At 49.1% G+C, this 14850-nt stretch overlaps 1 protein-coding gene across 8 annotated transcripts in view; it reads right to left on the bottom strand.

The window, feature by feature from the left end:
• Positions 1 to 2364: 2364 nt before the first annotated feature.
• Positions 2365 to 14850, bottom strand: part of GRB10 (growth factor receptor bound protein 10) — a 218970-nt gene continuing 206484 nt past the window's right edge. For 6 of the 8 annotated variants that reach the window (XM_044946399.1, XM_006073506.3, XM_044946397.1 and 3 more), the window contains 2 exons: positions 5865 to 5958; positions 2365 to 5231 (listed from right to left, as the gene is read on the bottom strand). In XM_044946399.1, coding sequence (XP_044802334.1) covers positions 5085 to 5231; positions 5865 to 5958 — 241 coding nt within the window. In that variant the 3' untranslated portion in view covers positions 2365 to 5084. Of the gene's footprint in view, positions 5351 to 5864; positions 5959 to 12423; positions 12468 to 14850 lie in introns of those variants that run through there. The other 2 variants (XM_025290782.2, XM_025290783.2) reach the window with 2 other exon arrangements.

The raw sequence follows: 14850 nt of genomic DNA, 5'->3' as shown, positions 1-14850 counted from the left end.
GAGGATGAGATGGCTGGATGGCATCACCGACTCAATGGACATGAGTTTAGATGGATTCCGGGAGTTGGTGATGGACAGGGAGGCCTGGCCGTGCTACAGTTCATGGGGTCGCAAAGAGTCAGACACGACTGAGCAACTGAACTGAACTGAATTGAAATCGCATTCATTTACTTTGTCCTGCTAGCATCAGACACAATTCCTTTCTTTCCTACACAAACTTCCTATGAATGACTTGGCCAAGAAGAACCCACATTCTTCAAGGAACCATGAAGATGCCAAGAGAAAAGGAGAAAAAGAGTAGGAAAAAAAATGGTAGTAAGGAGTATTCAGTAGAAATACATTGACATGGAGATTAAATTGGCAGCCAAGCCTAATACCATGAAATAAAATAAAAACAAAACAAAAATCAAAGCAATCAGTTCACCAAAGCTTAAAGCAGTGATGCAGGAATATATGCAACAGAAGCCAGCATGACTCCGAAGAGAAATGGAGGGAAAAGGAAACATCCTTGTCGTGGTGCAGGTTGGCAGTGGCTCAGGGAGCAAGCAGCCTGCCCAGAGACTGTGCATGACCTGGGGGACAGACGGGACATGCACACTGATGGACAGATGGATGTGCACACCGAACCGAGTCAGCAAGTTTGAGAAAAGGTAAATCTTAGGAAAGGCAGGTGAGAGAGCCCCAACACACATAATATTGCTGTCTTTAAAAACAAGACCTGCAGGGATGTAACAAAACCAGATTTAGATGTAATTCAAGAAAACTTTCAGAGATCAAAGAAGACTTGGATCTATTTACAGACTGAAGTACACATGGCATCCCCGGGATGGGGGAGCGGGAATGACACCTATCACTCCACATCAAACCCTGCCTGTCCTGCTGTTCTCCAAAAGGGCCTGTGGTGCCCCGCCGGTGGCCCGTGCACCCTCAAGCGCCCTCTGCAGGCCGGGCTGAGATATGCGACCATGGAGTCCCTGCCGGCATCTCCTGGCCTGGGGTTGGTCTCCACCCACCTGGCTGAGCAATCCCAGTTCTGCCAAGGACGGACTTTTCACTTGTTTTCTGTCCCCGTTACTGTTGTATAACTTCCAAGAAGAGGAGGGTTGCTGTGAAATTACCATTCTAAAACCCAATATTGTAGGATATTTTTCTGTTTACTTTTCACAGGGGTAAGTTTTTATCACAGAAAATTCATAATTTTATGAATCCCTCAAAGTGGGTTTAAAAAACCAGTAGCACTATGATCAGGGCAGTGAGATCAAGTTTAATGTCGTGTCTTCTTTTAAGTATATCAGCTATTGGCTTATCTGTGTGGCCCCTTGCATCACCTTCTTTGGAAAGAATACCATGGTCTACATTTGGGACCTGGCTCAGTGCTTTACCCCCCACCCCCCTGGACTCTGGGAACATGGAAACATGAGCTCGCTCATGTCATGCCTTCTGTACACTGTATGCCCCACCACCGTGCACGCTCTCCCCACACAGACTCACACACGCCTCTGCACATGCCCTGCCTGCATCCAGCCTTCCTCACCCCGCCTCCATCTGCCCTCTCCCACCCCCACAGCACACTTGGTTCTGCTCTCCCGCCCCAAGGACACCCATCGCCCTCACCACATACACCCTGCACACATCACACACCAGCCCCATCATAAACACGCGCGGCACCCGCCACCACACCTCCCCCGCCCCCCTCCATCTCTGACAAAGAGGAGAGTGTTGTGAATTATTGCTCTTGCTCTGATGGCAGCCTGCCTTAGTGGGATGAGATTTCCAACCCAGGGTGCAGATTCTGAAAACAAGCGATGGGAGAATTCAAAATGCCACAGGTGTGCTCCGATGGGTGGACACAGCTGGCTTATAATACACTCTGCTGGGGCTGGGACAGGAGGAGGTGAGTCAGGCCCAAGGACAGCTAAGTGATGCTGCCTGCGGGCCCCAGGTGAGGTCCTGTGGGAGCAGAGATGCAGGGCATCCATTCTCTTATTCTTTCTGCCCATTTCTCACATGGGCCATTTTGCTCATGTGACGGCAAAATCCAGTCACACTTGAACTGCACAAATGTGAGTTTTGAGTTTCTTGAGGTGTTGGCTACAGCTGAGGGAAGCTCTGCCTCCCTCTGGAGCTTCCACGGGTCTCTGTTCTTGCAGAGAAAGTGGGGGAAGGAGAGGCCCGTGGATCTGTTCCGTGGTTAGCACGGAGCCCACCTAGCAGGTTCACACCAGTCTGCACCCACTCATTTGTAACTACTGTTTAGCCAGGTAAGAAGCACATCACTAAAATATCCCAAATCATCTCCCTAGGTGTTTAGTGCTTGATCAGCTGAACATTTTTAAAATATAGAAACAGACACCACAGGCAAAATGAAGAACACTGTATTAATGTTTATTTCTAACGACAAACAGAACATCAGTCCCTTATTTGTACAAAAATACCTGAATGTTTACAGTTAGGTTCGTGAGCCGAGGAGCTATGTACAGAAAGGAGCAAAGCACGTGGGACAAAGGTTTTGTCTTTTGGGTTAATCTGTTCTGCGTTCCCTGAAAACGTCGACACGTCAGGCAATGCCATGCTCACCACACCACAGCATCAGAGCCCCCGCGAGCCAGCCCCACCCCCGCAGAGGTGTGTTGATTGGTCAAACCCTCAGGTATTCAGTGCAGAAGAGAGAAGACAAAACATCTAGACTGAGGCACATATTTCTTCAAGGTTTAGCAAACAGAAAAACGTTCTGAAACTCTAACACATAAGGTCACAAAGCTCTCCTACTTAGCATTAATCCCCAAAGCATTTGGCGTTTTCTTTCTCAATTCAGTCCAGGTTGCTACATGGAGTTTCTGTTCACAACAGAAAATCACAGGAAGAGATAAAAAGTCAACAGGCTCTGAAACGACCCTGAGCTGTTCCGTTTACATTCATGTCATTTAAATACAAAAATAAAAGTCGAATGTCCTTCAGCCCCTGGCTGGCCCAGCTGGACGCCCATCTCCTGCGAGGGGCTGCCCTTTGGCAGGGGGATCCCCCAGTACAAGGGGCCCTGGGAGGTCACGCGCTGTGCAGCTCACTGTGGCCAGGAGGGTACACACAGAATCGTGCATCAGAGTCAAGCTCTAGTTCTCTTTTTAAATAGGTGTATTTATAAATACGCAATACTGCAGATACTAGCTGTCTATTGAGTGAGTCTCATCTCACTGGTGGAGACTGGTCTATGTAAACAGAAAACAGAAACTGGAGAGGTGGCTTTTTTTTTTTTGCTGGATTTTTTTGTTTTTTAAAGGCTTTACCTCCAACTGGCAAAGAGAAAAATGTCTACTTAGTGTAACTAAAGCATCAGTCCCTCCAGGGGAAGCAGGCTGCCAGGCATGACTCAAAAATTACCTAATTGTCAACAGTTGGAAAGATTAACAGGCCAGAAAACAACCACCCCCATCCCAAAACAAACAAGCCAAAAAGCCATTGAATGTTCATGGTTAAAAACATGTTTTACTAAAAATTCTTCATTTGTCTAAGTAGACACTTCATGGGAAATAAGTAGAGTGTGTCTTGTCAACTAAAATACAGTGTCTATACCACGAACTGAGGTACAGCGGGTATGCGTCACTGTGTCCTAAGCCGCACGTCTCCCTTGGGAAGTGCTGCAGTGGGCAGTCCAGGGGTCTAGCGGCCAGCACGGTCCACAGGGGCAGGGAAGCATGGCCGCTGTGACCTGAGGACGGAAGTCATCCTTCAGCAAGCGGTGTGCGTGCCGTCGGGGAGCCCTTTCTGCTCTGCATGGATCAAAGGCAGAGGAACGGCCGCCTGCACACTGAAGACTTGGCCACGGGGCCAGGCAGAGGGTGGGGACATCTCAGGCCAGAATCTGACTCAGCTCCTGGAGCTGCACCCAGTGCTACATTGCCAACCTGTCCATGGCCAGCCCCACTGTGGGGGCCTCCTGACCCGGGCCAATGGAGGAACCACCTGCTGCCTTGCAGGGCCTGGCCACAGGGCTGTCAGCAGGAAGGAGGCCACCAAGCGAGACCATCCTCTGTGGGGCTGCCCTCTCCAAGGTTTCCACCTCTGTCACCATGGAAACCCGCTACATATGGAAGCAGGCCACGCAGGTGCCACCTCCTTTCAGATCCTCAGAGCCCCCACGGCAGGAAGAGCAGCCTTGGAAGGCTGGCACCACTGCAGAGGGGTAAGGCAGAGATGGTTCTAGAACAGGCTGGAAGGTGGGGCAGGCGGCCTGGCGTCCCCTGCAGGCAGGCAAGGGGCACTCGCTGTATGTTAGGAAGGCTAGCCTGTGGCCAACGAGGGGCCGCCACTCAGCCCTGTGTTGTGGGACAGCGAGTTTTCCAAAGAGACATGTGTCCAGCAGCGGGGAAGACAAAACGACACGTGGACGGCAGGTGGGCAGCACGAGTGGGGGATGGGCACAGAGTGGGGGGAGGCAGACTGGGTCGCTTCTCTGGCCACAGAGCACACCACGTGCCTGCCACAAGAACACCTTTTATTTCGAAAAAGCTTTCAAGTATACTGGGGCGGGGGAGGCTGGGGTGCCTGCTGTCTGGGAGTGATGTGCAGAGGGTATGCACCACCCTCTGCAAACGCGGTCAACCTCTGGGGGCTGCCCCTTTTCAAGTGTCTTTACATCTCGTACACACGGAAAAGCCACGGCCCCTCCTGCCATAAGCTGAATACAATATTGAAAACAAGGAGTGCAAAAAAGGGATCGATACAAAAAAGTAAACATATCAGTTTTAATTGTCAAGATTATTCCAGGGCAAGAGTTCACTTCTAATCACTTCTCTCTGGCTTGCGTTCCTCCATGGCCCAGCCAAGACCATCATTCCAGTTTACTCTCGAATCTGCTCTCTCCTGCCCTCCCTGATGAGGCCAGGGAGAGAAGGGCAGCCCTGCTGTATCTGCAGCAGCGAACCACCGTCAAGTCCAACAGACGAGTCGATTGTGGTCAGCCGGTGCCAAATGCACCGTCTTGCTCCGAGCCCCGAGGTGCAGACAGATGTGTGTTCTGAAGGATGCACAGGCCTCTTCACTCCAGTGTCAGCGCCCACCGGCCTGCAGCCAGGCTAGATCTGAGGTCATAAGGCCACTCGGATGCAGTGGTGCTTCAGTCTGCAAGGCAGGACCCCTTTGTTCAGCTGGTAAAAGTCAACAAGCTGGATCAGGTCAGAGAATTTGGTGTTCCCGTCGTCAAGGCTGAAGAATGTCTGCCCGTCATCCTCGCACTGGAGAGACACAATGAGACCGGCTACGTCAGAGGCCACAGCTCAGGCCCCACCGTCAGGATTAGTGCTCTCCACCCCTGGGCAGGTTCCAGGGCGACATATGGAGCCAGTGAGGTGAGCTAGAACACAGGGAAGGTGGTCACACAGCGAGGTTTTTGTGTGGAGGCAGGTTGGGAGGGCACTGCCAAGTACCTAAGGCTACAGGGCACAACTGCGCCCCTATTTCTGAGAAGGGTCCCAAGCGCCTCCCAGTTCGCCTTGCTCGTAAGGGCAAAGTTGGTCAGTCAACCTGTGAGTGTCCGTGCACTCAGCACACCCTGTGGAGGAGGGTGAGGTTGACCAGTTGACCTGAGTATCCATGCATTCACCACTCACCATGGAGGAGGTTGATCAGTTATCCTGTGAGTGAGCACTCGGCCCACCCCACAGAGGAGGATGCGGTTAATGAAGCCTGTGAGTGTCCATGCAAATGGCACACCCTATGCATAGAGGGAGCTCCTTTAAAGATCTCACTAGCGAGCTTGAAACTGTCCGATGTTTACTGTTCTCTATTGTGGTTAGTTCAAAAGTTGCATGAGGAACAAAATCAGAACACTAAAGAGTAAGCGTGAGTGTGAAAACATCAGTACTTACAGGTAAGATCTGGAAATTTTTAATCTTCTGATGATGACACAGTGTGAGGACGAACGCCTTTGGGTTACTTTGGCTGTCACGGAGGAGAAAGAGCCTGGGGACGGAGAGAGTCAATTGACCGTGAATTCCAGACTGAGTATGCATGGTATCTGCATGTGTGCCTGAACAGGCAGGCTTCAGGAGGCGAGGTTTCAGGAACCTCTGGGAGCTGCGTGAGCTGTAGGGCAAGGCCAGCCTCCACACCCAGACTGTGCTCTGGCTGTCACGCCCCATCAAAAGGAACCAGGGGACATGGCTCCTTGGGGACATGGCTGCCTCTAGGGCTGAGGCAGGAAAGGTCTAGGGTGAAGCTGGTACACTTTGTGTCAGAAAGTACGGAGGTACTCAAAGAAAGCTAACTTAGGAGGCAGGGTGGCCACACCCGGGCATCTAAGTGAACAACACCGGTGACTGATCACCACCTATAGCACAGAACAAGAATCCTGAGTCCACACTAGTGTGATAAATAAATGAACAAATAATAACAGAGGAGGAAAAAAAAGCTCTTCCTAAGAGCAGAAGGTCAGCTACACAAACAGAGAAAGAAGATGGATTAGAAAACCACCATCTGGCAATGACCAGATATCACCATTGATTAAGCAGATATTCACGGGATGCTGAAACCAGCATCAGAGTTTGTTGAGAATAACAGTGTCTTCATGGTCTCAAAGATCTACCCACTAATGTTTACGACAAAGGGACCAACAGTAACCTTCCGATAGAGAAACCTGGTGGACACCATCTTTAGGTATTCAAGTGACCACCAACAGGAATGAGACAACCCACCCCGGCACCTCCGACAGGATGCACTGCAGATGACTCAGCATCACCTCCTGGGAGTGAGCAGATGAGCCCGCACCTGGTGCTTCTCCCCTCGCAGCTCCTGTAAGTGTCGAGACACAAAGGAGCACAAGGCATCTGCTGCCCAGGGTGGTGCTGGGGCCAACAAGTTCTTTTCCTGCACAGCAAAGGATGCAAGTCGGACCCCCAGTAAAATCTGGGAAAGTGGCATGGCCGGGGACAGAATCACATTTGTGTTAATTTCCTAATGTTTATAACGAGCCTGTGGTTGCCTAAGAGAAGTCCATGTTTTTAGAAATTTTATATTGAAATAATTACAACTCACTCCTAAATGGTTCTGATAAAAAAAATGAGAGAGAGAACATGACTAAAGGTGCTACAACATTCATGACTCTGTTACATGAGTCATGCAACCTTCTACAATTTGAAATCACATCAGGAAGTCTGCAATTAACAAGTGATGGCCAGGATGTGGAGAGAAGGGAGCACTGTTGGTGGGAACGAAAACTGGTGCGGCCACTACAGAGAATAGTATGGAGGTTCCTTAAAAACTAAAACTACTGTATGATCCTGTAACTCTACTGCTGGATATACATAGATGGAAAAAGTGAAAACACCAATGTGAAAGATACATGAACGTCAATGTGCACAGCAGCACTATTTACAACAGCCAAGACACAGAGGCAGGCCACGTGCCCGTCAACAGATGACTGCATCAAGAAGCTGTGGTACATACACACAAGGGAACGTCACTCAGCCATAGTAAGAGTGAAGTCCTGTCATCTGCAGCAACATGGACGGACCTGGGGAACATTATGCCCAGTGAAATAAACCAGACAGAGAGAGACAAGTCCTGGATGATACCACTTATATGTGGATCCTAAAAAATAACACAAATGGATATATAAGCAAAACAGGAACAGACTCACAGGTGCAGAGAACAAACTCGTGGTTACCAAAGGGGAGAGGGAAGCAGGGAGGGACGAATCAGGGGCATAGGATCAACAGATCCAAACCACTGTGTATAAAACAGACAAGCGACAAACATGTATTGTGCAGCATAAAGATGATATCCACTATCTTATAGTAACCTGTAATGGAGAAAAACCTGCAAAAATACTGAATCACTACGCTATACACTGGAAGCTAACACAATACTGTAAATCAATGATCAGTTCAGTTCAGTTCAGTCGTTCAGTCGTGTCCAACTCTTTGCGATCCCATGAATCGCAGCACGCCAGGCCTCCCTGTCCATCACCAACTCCTGGAGTTCACCCAAACTCATGTCCATCGAGTTGGTGATGCCATCCAGCCATCTCCTCTGTTGTCCCCTTCTCCTCCTGCCCCCAATCTCTCCCAGCATCAGTCTTTTCCAATGAGTCAACTCTTCACATGAGGTGGCCAAAGTACTGGAGTTTCAGCTTTAGCATCATTCCTTCCAAAGAACACCCAGGACTGATCCCCTTTAGAATGGACTGGTTGGATCTCCTTGCAGTCCAGGGGACTCTCAAGAGTCTTCTCCAACACCAGGGTTCAAAAGCATCAGTTCTTTGGCGCTCAGCTTTCTTTACAGTCCAACTCTCACATCCAAATGAATGATACTTCAACTAAAAATTAGGATAGCATGCAGAAGTGTAAATCGTCGCTTTTACGTGAACACATCTGGAATCGGATGTTAAGACAGAGTTATTCTTTAGAAAGGAAAAGGCCCTAATTCCAGCAACAAAGAAGAAATGGCCTGACAGGAGACATATTTTAAAGGCATTAGACACGAAACTGTGACAATCAGATAAACCATCAGGGTCTAGATTGTAAATTCAGATGGAAGGCAGTTCAATAAGCCTGGGAACACCTGTTATAAAGGTGAAAAAGTTTTATTTCACCACAAGACATCTCAGAGTCTTCAGAATGTAGATCTTCAGCGTGACTCCCTTAGGGCCCGCGCAGGAGGTTTCCTATCTTACCTGACTCTTCACAGCATCTTTTATTATATACCAGCCCCTCTTTGACGGCGTTTTGCAGGATGCGTGTTCTGCAGGATACACTTTGGAGACGCCAGCCAGGATGGCACTGCACCGCAGGGCTGGGAGGACAGGAGGGGCGTGGCTGTGAAGCAGATGTGTGTGTGACGCGCTTGGCACTGGCAGAGCCGGGCTGTGCGCCTGTCCTTCCCGGGCTGTGTTCTCTTCTCCACGTGTGTCACTAGCAGAAGCCCAGGGACTCGATCTTCCTGGAGAAGCTGGGGCTGGGCAGTCTCAGCTGAGCCCTCAGTGAACCCCAGGTGTTCCTTCTGAGCACCACAGAGCAAGGCAGGTACAGATGCCGTCTGTCTGCTGCCCCGATGGCCTGTGCCTAATGGTTGTCTACCTGAAATGACCTCCGACATGGAGGCAGGGGGTAGGGCCAGGAGTCAGCGAGATTCCTGGATCTCACACTCGGGAGCGTCGGGTCGGGATCTGCCCCCTTCCCCGGCCTCTCCGCAGGACTGTGCACACGCTGGGAGCTGAGTGTAGACGGTGTGCACCCTGGAGGCAGTGGTGAGGCCATCAGCGAACCGCAGGCGCAGGGATTTCTGTTGGGGGTGGAGCACTGCAGAGACAAGCTGGGGGCTGACATGCCCAGAGATGTCTCTGCTTGGGACTCAGAGTGGAACACGGAGCAAAGGTGCTGGCAACCAGGATGTCCTTGCCACCGTCAGGACTCAAGTCAGGGGGCTCACGCATCTATTCAGGGACGAGCAAAGGGCTGCTCTCGTCTGGGGCTGACGGAGATCAGAGGGACAGCACAACTCAGGCATGCGGCCCAGGCACTGAGCACACCGCCTCGCTCAGGACTCACAGAGACCCTGGCACTGTGCTCATTTTGCAGTGAGGCCAGGGGGCCCAGAGAAGTGAGGCAAATTCCCTGAGATCACACAGCCAGCAGCGATCACGGGGGAGCCTTGGCACAGCCAGAGCAAGTGTGCAGGGGCTCCTCCATGGCTGGTGAGGACCCTACACTCTGCTGAGGGTGCTGTGTTAGCCCTGAGACAGCACCCCACTCTGCCTGTCGGGGGAGAGCCATAAAGAACACAAGTCTTGGCAAAGTCATGGCCTTCTGCACAGTGGAGGGGCCTGGAGTGTAGACAGAGGGGCCAGCTCACAAAAGGCACAGAGGCCGGGGGTGTAGATGGCAAGGGGGCAGGGGAGCTGGACCCCGGCGTGAACAGTAGGGGCAGGCGGAGGCAGTACAGAGCGTTACACACTGCAAGTCCCGACAGGAGCCCTGGGTTGAGCCACAGAGGGGCCTGCAGAGCAGGACTGGCCCCTGGGAAAGCTCCTTCCATCTTGGGCTTTGGCATGGGCTGCAGGCGGCAAGAAGGGGAGGAAGGAGGCAGCCAGGCAGTGCTGGGCTCCGCAGGGCAGGGGGTGTGTGTGCAAATGCACACGCACATGTGTGTACAGGCTCAGGCTTGCAGAAGTCACCTGTGGGGGCGCGGTGGGGTGGCGCTTCCCTCCAGGGGGCTTCAGAGGCCCCCCTGGGCCCCCTGGGTAGACTGCAGGCTCTGCTATCTCTTTCCACCCCCACTTCATCCGTGATTGGGGCTCAAGGTCTTGGCAGCAGTGTTTTATAACACCTGTCATCCTGGCCTGCCTTTCAGGGTTTTTGTTGTCAGACTCTAAATTGGCTTCCTCCATTACCTCTGCAGGGATTCACAATGAATTGGCATTGATTATTTAATTTACCTCGTTTTCCAAGCACATTTCCTCCCTAAACACGGGAGCGAGTGGACAATGTACATCACTGTGATGACACCTGAATGGGTCCCCGTATCCTGCCTTCTGTTTTTGCTAGAGCGCCAGCAGCTGGAGGCTGGGATTGAAGGACCTAACATATAACCTTAGAGGCAACTCAGACCCGGGGAAGGATAGAGAGGAACAAGGCAAGTGGGGGTGGGGAGAAAGCTGAAAGATGTCCACACTCCTCACCAAGGCTGGACAGAGGGAATCTGCCAACTGGGGCTTGGCCCCAGGAAAAGTTGAATTGCAAGACAAACGGGTTTTAAAAAAAAAGACCTGACACACAGTGCCGTGGGCCCAGCAGGCTGACCCTCCCCACCCCAGGGCCGCTCCTTTTAATGCAAAGTGGGCTGGCCTGTCAGCCTCTCAGGGACGTGGGTGCCACGTCACTGCCCTGGGCCCCGGGAAGGATGCATGGTACCCAGCAGTGCCTCCTGTGGTGCCATCACTTCTCTGGCAGTGCTGAGAGTGGCTCTTTCCTGTCTGCCCATTTCTGTCCCCCTCTAACCTTAAAAGAACTCAATCACAGGGATGAATCACTAGGCAACTGAAATCAACTCCTGACCTATTCTCTCCTGAATGAGTTATGCCTTGTCTAACCTGCTGATTCTTTTCCTAAATACAATAAAAAGAAGTAAAAATAAAAAGAAGAATTAAGCAGTTAAAGAATGGCTACATCTCTACCCCCAATAGCCTCCCTAAGTGATCCTGCAGACAGCCCATGTGGGCAAGACAACATCTCGGGTCACCCAGTCTGCACTCAGTGGAGAATGGTATGAATCTAATCTCCTGCCTTCATGATGCGCTGAGACCCTCATGGCCCCCCACCAACCCCTGCCCCACTGCCCTGGTTCCCTTTAAAAACTGTCACTGCTGAGCAGAATCTTCAGAGTCGGTCTCAGGCCAGGAGTTCACCTTCTCCCCAGACTGCTGGCTTTTCTGATTAAGGAACCTTTCCTTTCTACTCAAACTTGTCTCTTGAATTACTGGTTTATGAGTGATGAGTGGCTGAACCTGGCTTTGGTTATAGTAAGATGTCACCTGGCAAACAAACCCATTTGACTTGTGAAAATGAACCCCACACATGATTTGGTAAATGGGGCCCCATGAGAACATTTGGGGGCTTAGTTTGGTTGTGGTTTAGGGGTGCAACAGGTAAGCATCCTATCCTTGAAGCCCCTGGAAAACACAAACCTACATGCAAAAAACATCACTAAGAGAGGAGGGTAGGCTTTTCTCTCTTAGGCAGAAAGTTCATAGGAGAAGAAGCCAGTCTGTAGTCAGGATGGGTCACTTCTAAGGCTGTAAAAGGACTGTTCTACGATCAAGTGACATTTCAGAAAAGCTGTCTTGAACAACAGTACACCCATATGGGAAAAAAATCAGATCCATCTTTACAGAGAGAACTAGGATAAATACATTCTGAATGCACTTGGGATCTAAACATGCAAACAAAATTGAATGAACAGAAATGGAAGAAATAATCATGAAAAAAAGGAAGGGAGTGTAATCAATAATACAATTTCTAGAGGATAACGTGAACAAACTCCTTTATGATTGAGGAGTGCAGAAAATTTGTATGACTAGGACTCAAAAATCTAGAAAGATACAGCCTGAAGGACAAAAAGATAAATGTGACCATATTTAGAAAAACTGTATAAATCAAAACAAAACCCCCCTCAGCTAAGTCAAAAACACAAAGAACAACCTGGAAAAAAATGTTCGTAAAAAACGGATAGAGAAAAATCGGGCAAAAGATATATCAGCGGTTCAGCATTGCAAAAAGGAGTAGAAATGAAACTGGTCCTTACACATACAGCAAGAGACTCAGCCTCCCGGGTCAGGGAACCACAGGTGGCTGTCAGACAACCCCGGCGGGGAGAACCGGGCATTCTACAACACTCACTGTCTGCTCAACACTCCCACGTCCACGAACTCACCAGCAGAAACAGGAAGATGGGGCACAGCGTGTCACCACAGAGGCCTGGGAAAAAATGAAGCTGGGATGACGCGGGAAAGTGAACACAGCAGGGACCAGGAGGGGCCTCCTTCCCCGCCTCCTCCGGAGGCAGCTAAACGCAGGCTTGCTCCCCATGGACAGCCCACACCCCGGTTAAGGAGAGGCAGGTCACAAACACCAATGTGTTTTGCTTATATTTGTAAAAGGAAACAACGGAAGGATAAAGAAACCCTGATGAAAATGTGTACCAACCGTGGAGTTAGGGAGGCGAGTCAAGTCACCAGGCAAAGTACCTTCTTTTAGATTTTTGACTTCGGAATCAAGGCAACGTTTCAAATAGTTTTAAAAGCAGCATTAAATGGAAGAGAAAAGAAATCAGATCCATTTAACTAATAATCAAAACTGAGGAAGGAACCTGAAACATGGCAGTTTGGTGGTGGAACCACAGAGAAGAATTACCTTAGGGCTGGTATTTTAACATGATCCTGCCTGGAATGTTCCTTAATGACAAAAGGGCTATAAAGAAGTGTGAATTGAGTAATTTTACTGAAGTAATATTATGAATATTTTTATGATGTGATATGGGATACAGCTCACAAATACAGAGTGAGGTAAAGCAAGTAGCTAACAACGTTAGATTTTTCAGAGGAAGAAAAGAGAGATACAATAAAGTCTAAGATGTACGAATCCTGTAGCTTTCCATTTGAACTGGGATGTCAATGTGGACCTGTAATCTATTTTTCAGTTTAAAAAGCCTATGTCCTGGCTTTTTAAACTGAAAAAGAGAATTCTAGAAAAACATCTACTTCTGTTTCATTGACTTATGCTAAAGCCTTTGACATGTGGATCACAACAAACTATGGAAAATTCTTCAAGAGATGGGAATGCCAGACCACCTTACCTACCTCCTGAGAAACCTGTATGCAGGCCAAGAAGCAACAGTTAGGACCAGACATGGGATAATGGACTGGTTCCAAACTGGGAAAGGAGGACGTCAAGGCTGTATATTATCACCCTGCTTTTTTAACTTATATGCAGAGTACAACATGCGAAATACCAGGCTGGATGAAGCATAAGCTGGAATCAAGATTGCCAGGAGAAATATCAATAACCTCAGATATGCAGATGACACCACTCTTGTGGCAGAAAGTGAAGAGGACCTAAAGAGCCTCTTGATGAAAGTGAAAAAGGAGAGTAAAAAGTTGGCTTAAAACACAACATTCAAAAAAATAAGATCATGGCACCCAGTCCCATTACTTCATGGCAAATAGATGGGGAAACAGTGGACACAGTGGCTGACTTTATTTTTCTGGGCTCCAAAATCACTGCAGATGGTGACTGCAGCCATGAAATTAAAAAACACTTGCTCCTTAGAAGAAAAGCTATGACCAACCTAGACAGCATACTAAAAAGCAGAGACATTACTTTGCTGATAAAGGTCTGAGTAGTCAAAGCTATAGTTTTTCCAGTAGTCATGTATGGATGTGAGAGCTGGACCATAACGAAGGCTGAGCACCAAAGAACTGATGCTTTTGAACTGTAGTGTTGGAGAAGACTCTTGAGAGTACCTTGGACTGCAAGGAGATCAAATCAGTCAATCCTAAAAGAAATCAATTTTGAACATTCATTGGAAGGACTGATGCTGAAACTCCAATACTTTGGCCACCTGATGCGAAGAGCCGACTCCTTAGAAAAGACCCTGGTGCTGGGAAAGATTGAAGGCATGAGGAGAAGGGGACAACAGAGGGCGAGATGGTTGGATGGCATCACCGACTCAATGGACATGAGTTTGAGCAAGCTCCAGGAGATGGTGAAGGACAGGAAGGCCTAGTGTGCTGCAGTCCATGGGGTCACAGAGTCGGACATGACTGAGTGACTGAACAAGAAAATCAATGTGAACCTGTAATCTTTTTCAGTTTAAAAAGTGTATGTCCTAGCTTTGTCCATGGAAAAGACCTACCAATTTGGTTTCTAGACACCATTTTCCATTCCAAAAAGTCAGGGCATCGAAGAGAATGTGTCACAGCTAGAAAACAAACCTTATTAGTTTTGAGTCAAAAGAACTCAGGAACCAACTTAAGAGAGGCACACCCCACGAGTCCAAAAGAAAGCACCCAGAAAATCAAGAACATTAAACTTGGATTGAAAGAAGTTGAACACACAGCATCAAGCTCATCACGAGAGTTAAAATACAAAATACAACACCTCATTTGTCAGCCTTGGAAGATGGCAGGATACCAAATGACGGCCCTGGAAACTGACACTGCTCTGTGATGATCTAGAGGGGCGGGGTGGGGATGGGAGGAAATCCAAGAGGGTAGGGACATATGTATACAAACAGCTTATTCACATCATTGTACAGCAGAGACTGTACAATGTCCATTATCCCATGTCTGGGCCTAACTGT

Source organism: Bubalus bubalis, chromosome 8, assembly GCF_019923935.1.
Source record: "Bubalus bubalis isolate 160015118507 breed Murrah chromosome 8, NDDB_SH_1, whole genome shotgun sequence".
Taxonomy (NCBI): domain Eukaryota; kingdom Metazoa; phylum Chordata; class Mammalia; order Artiodactyla; family Bovidae; genus Bubalus; species Bubalus bubalis.
The sequence above is the reverse complement of the archived record's forward strand: the minus strand, read 5'-3'. Positions and strand labels throughout refer to the sequence as shown.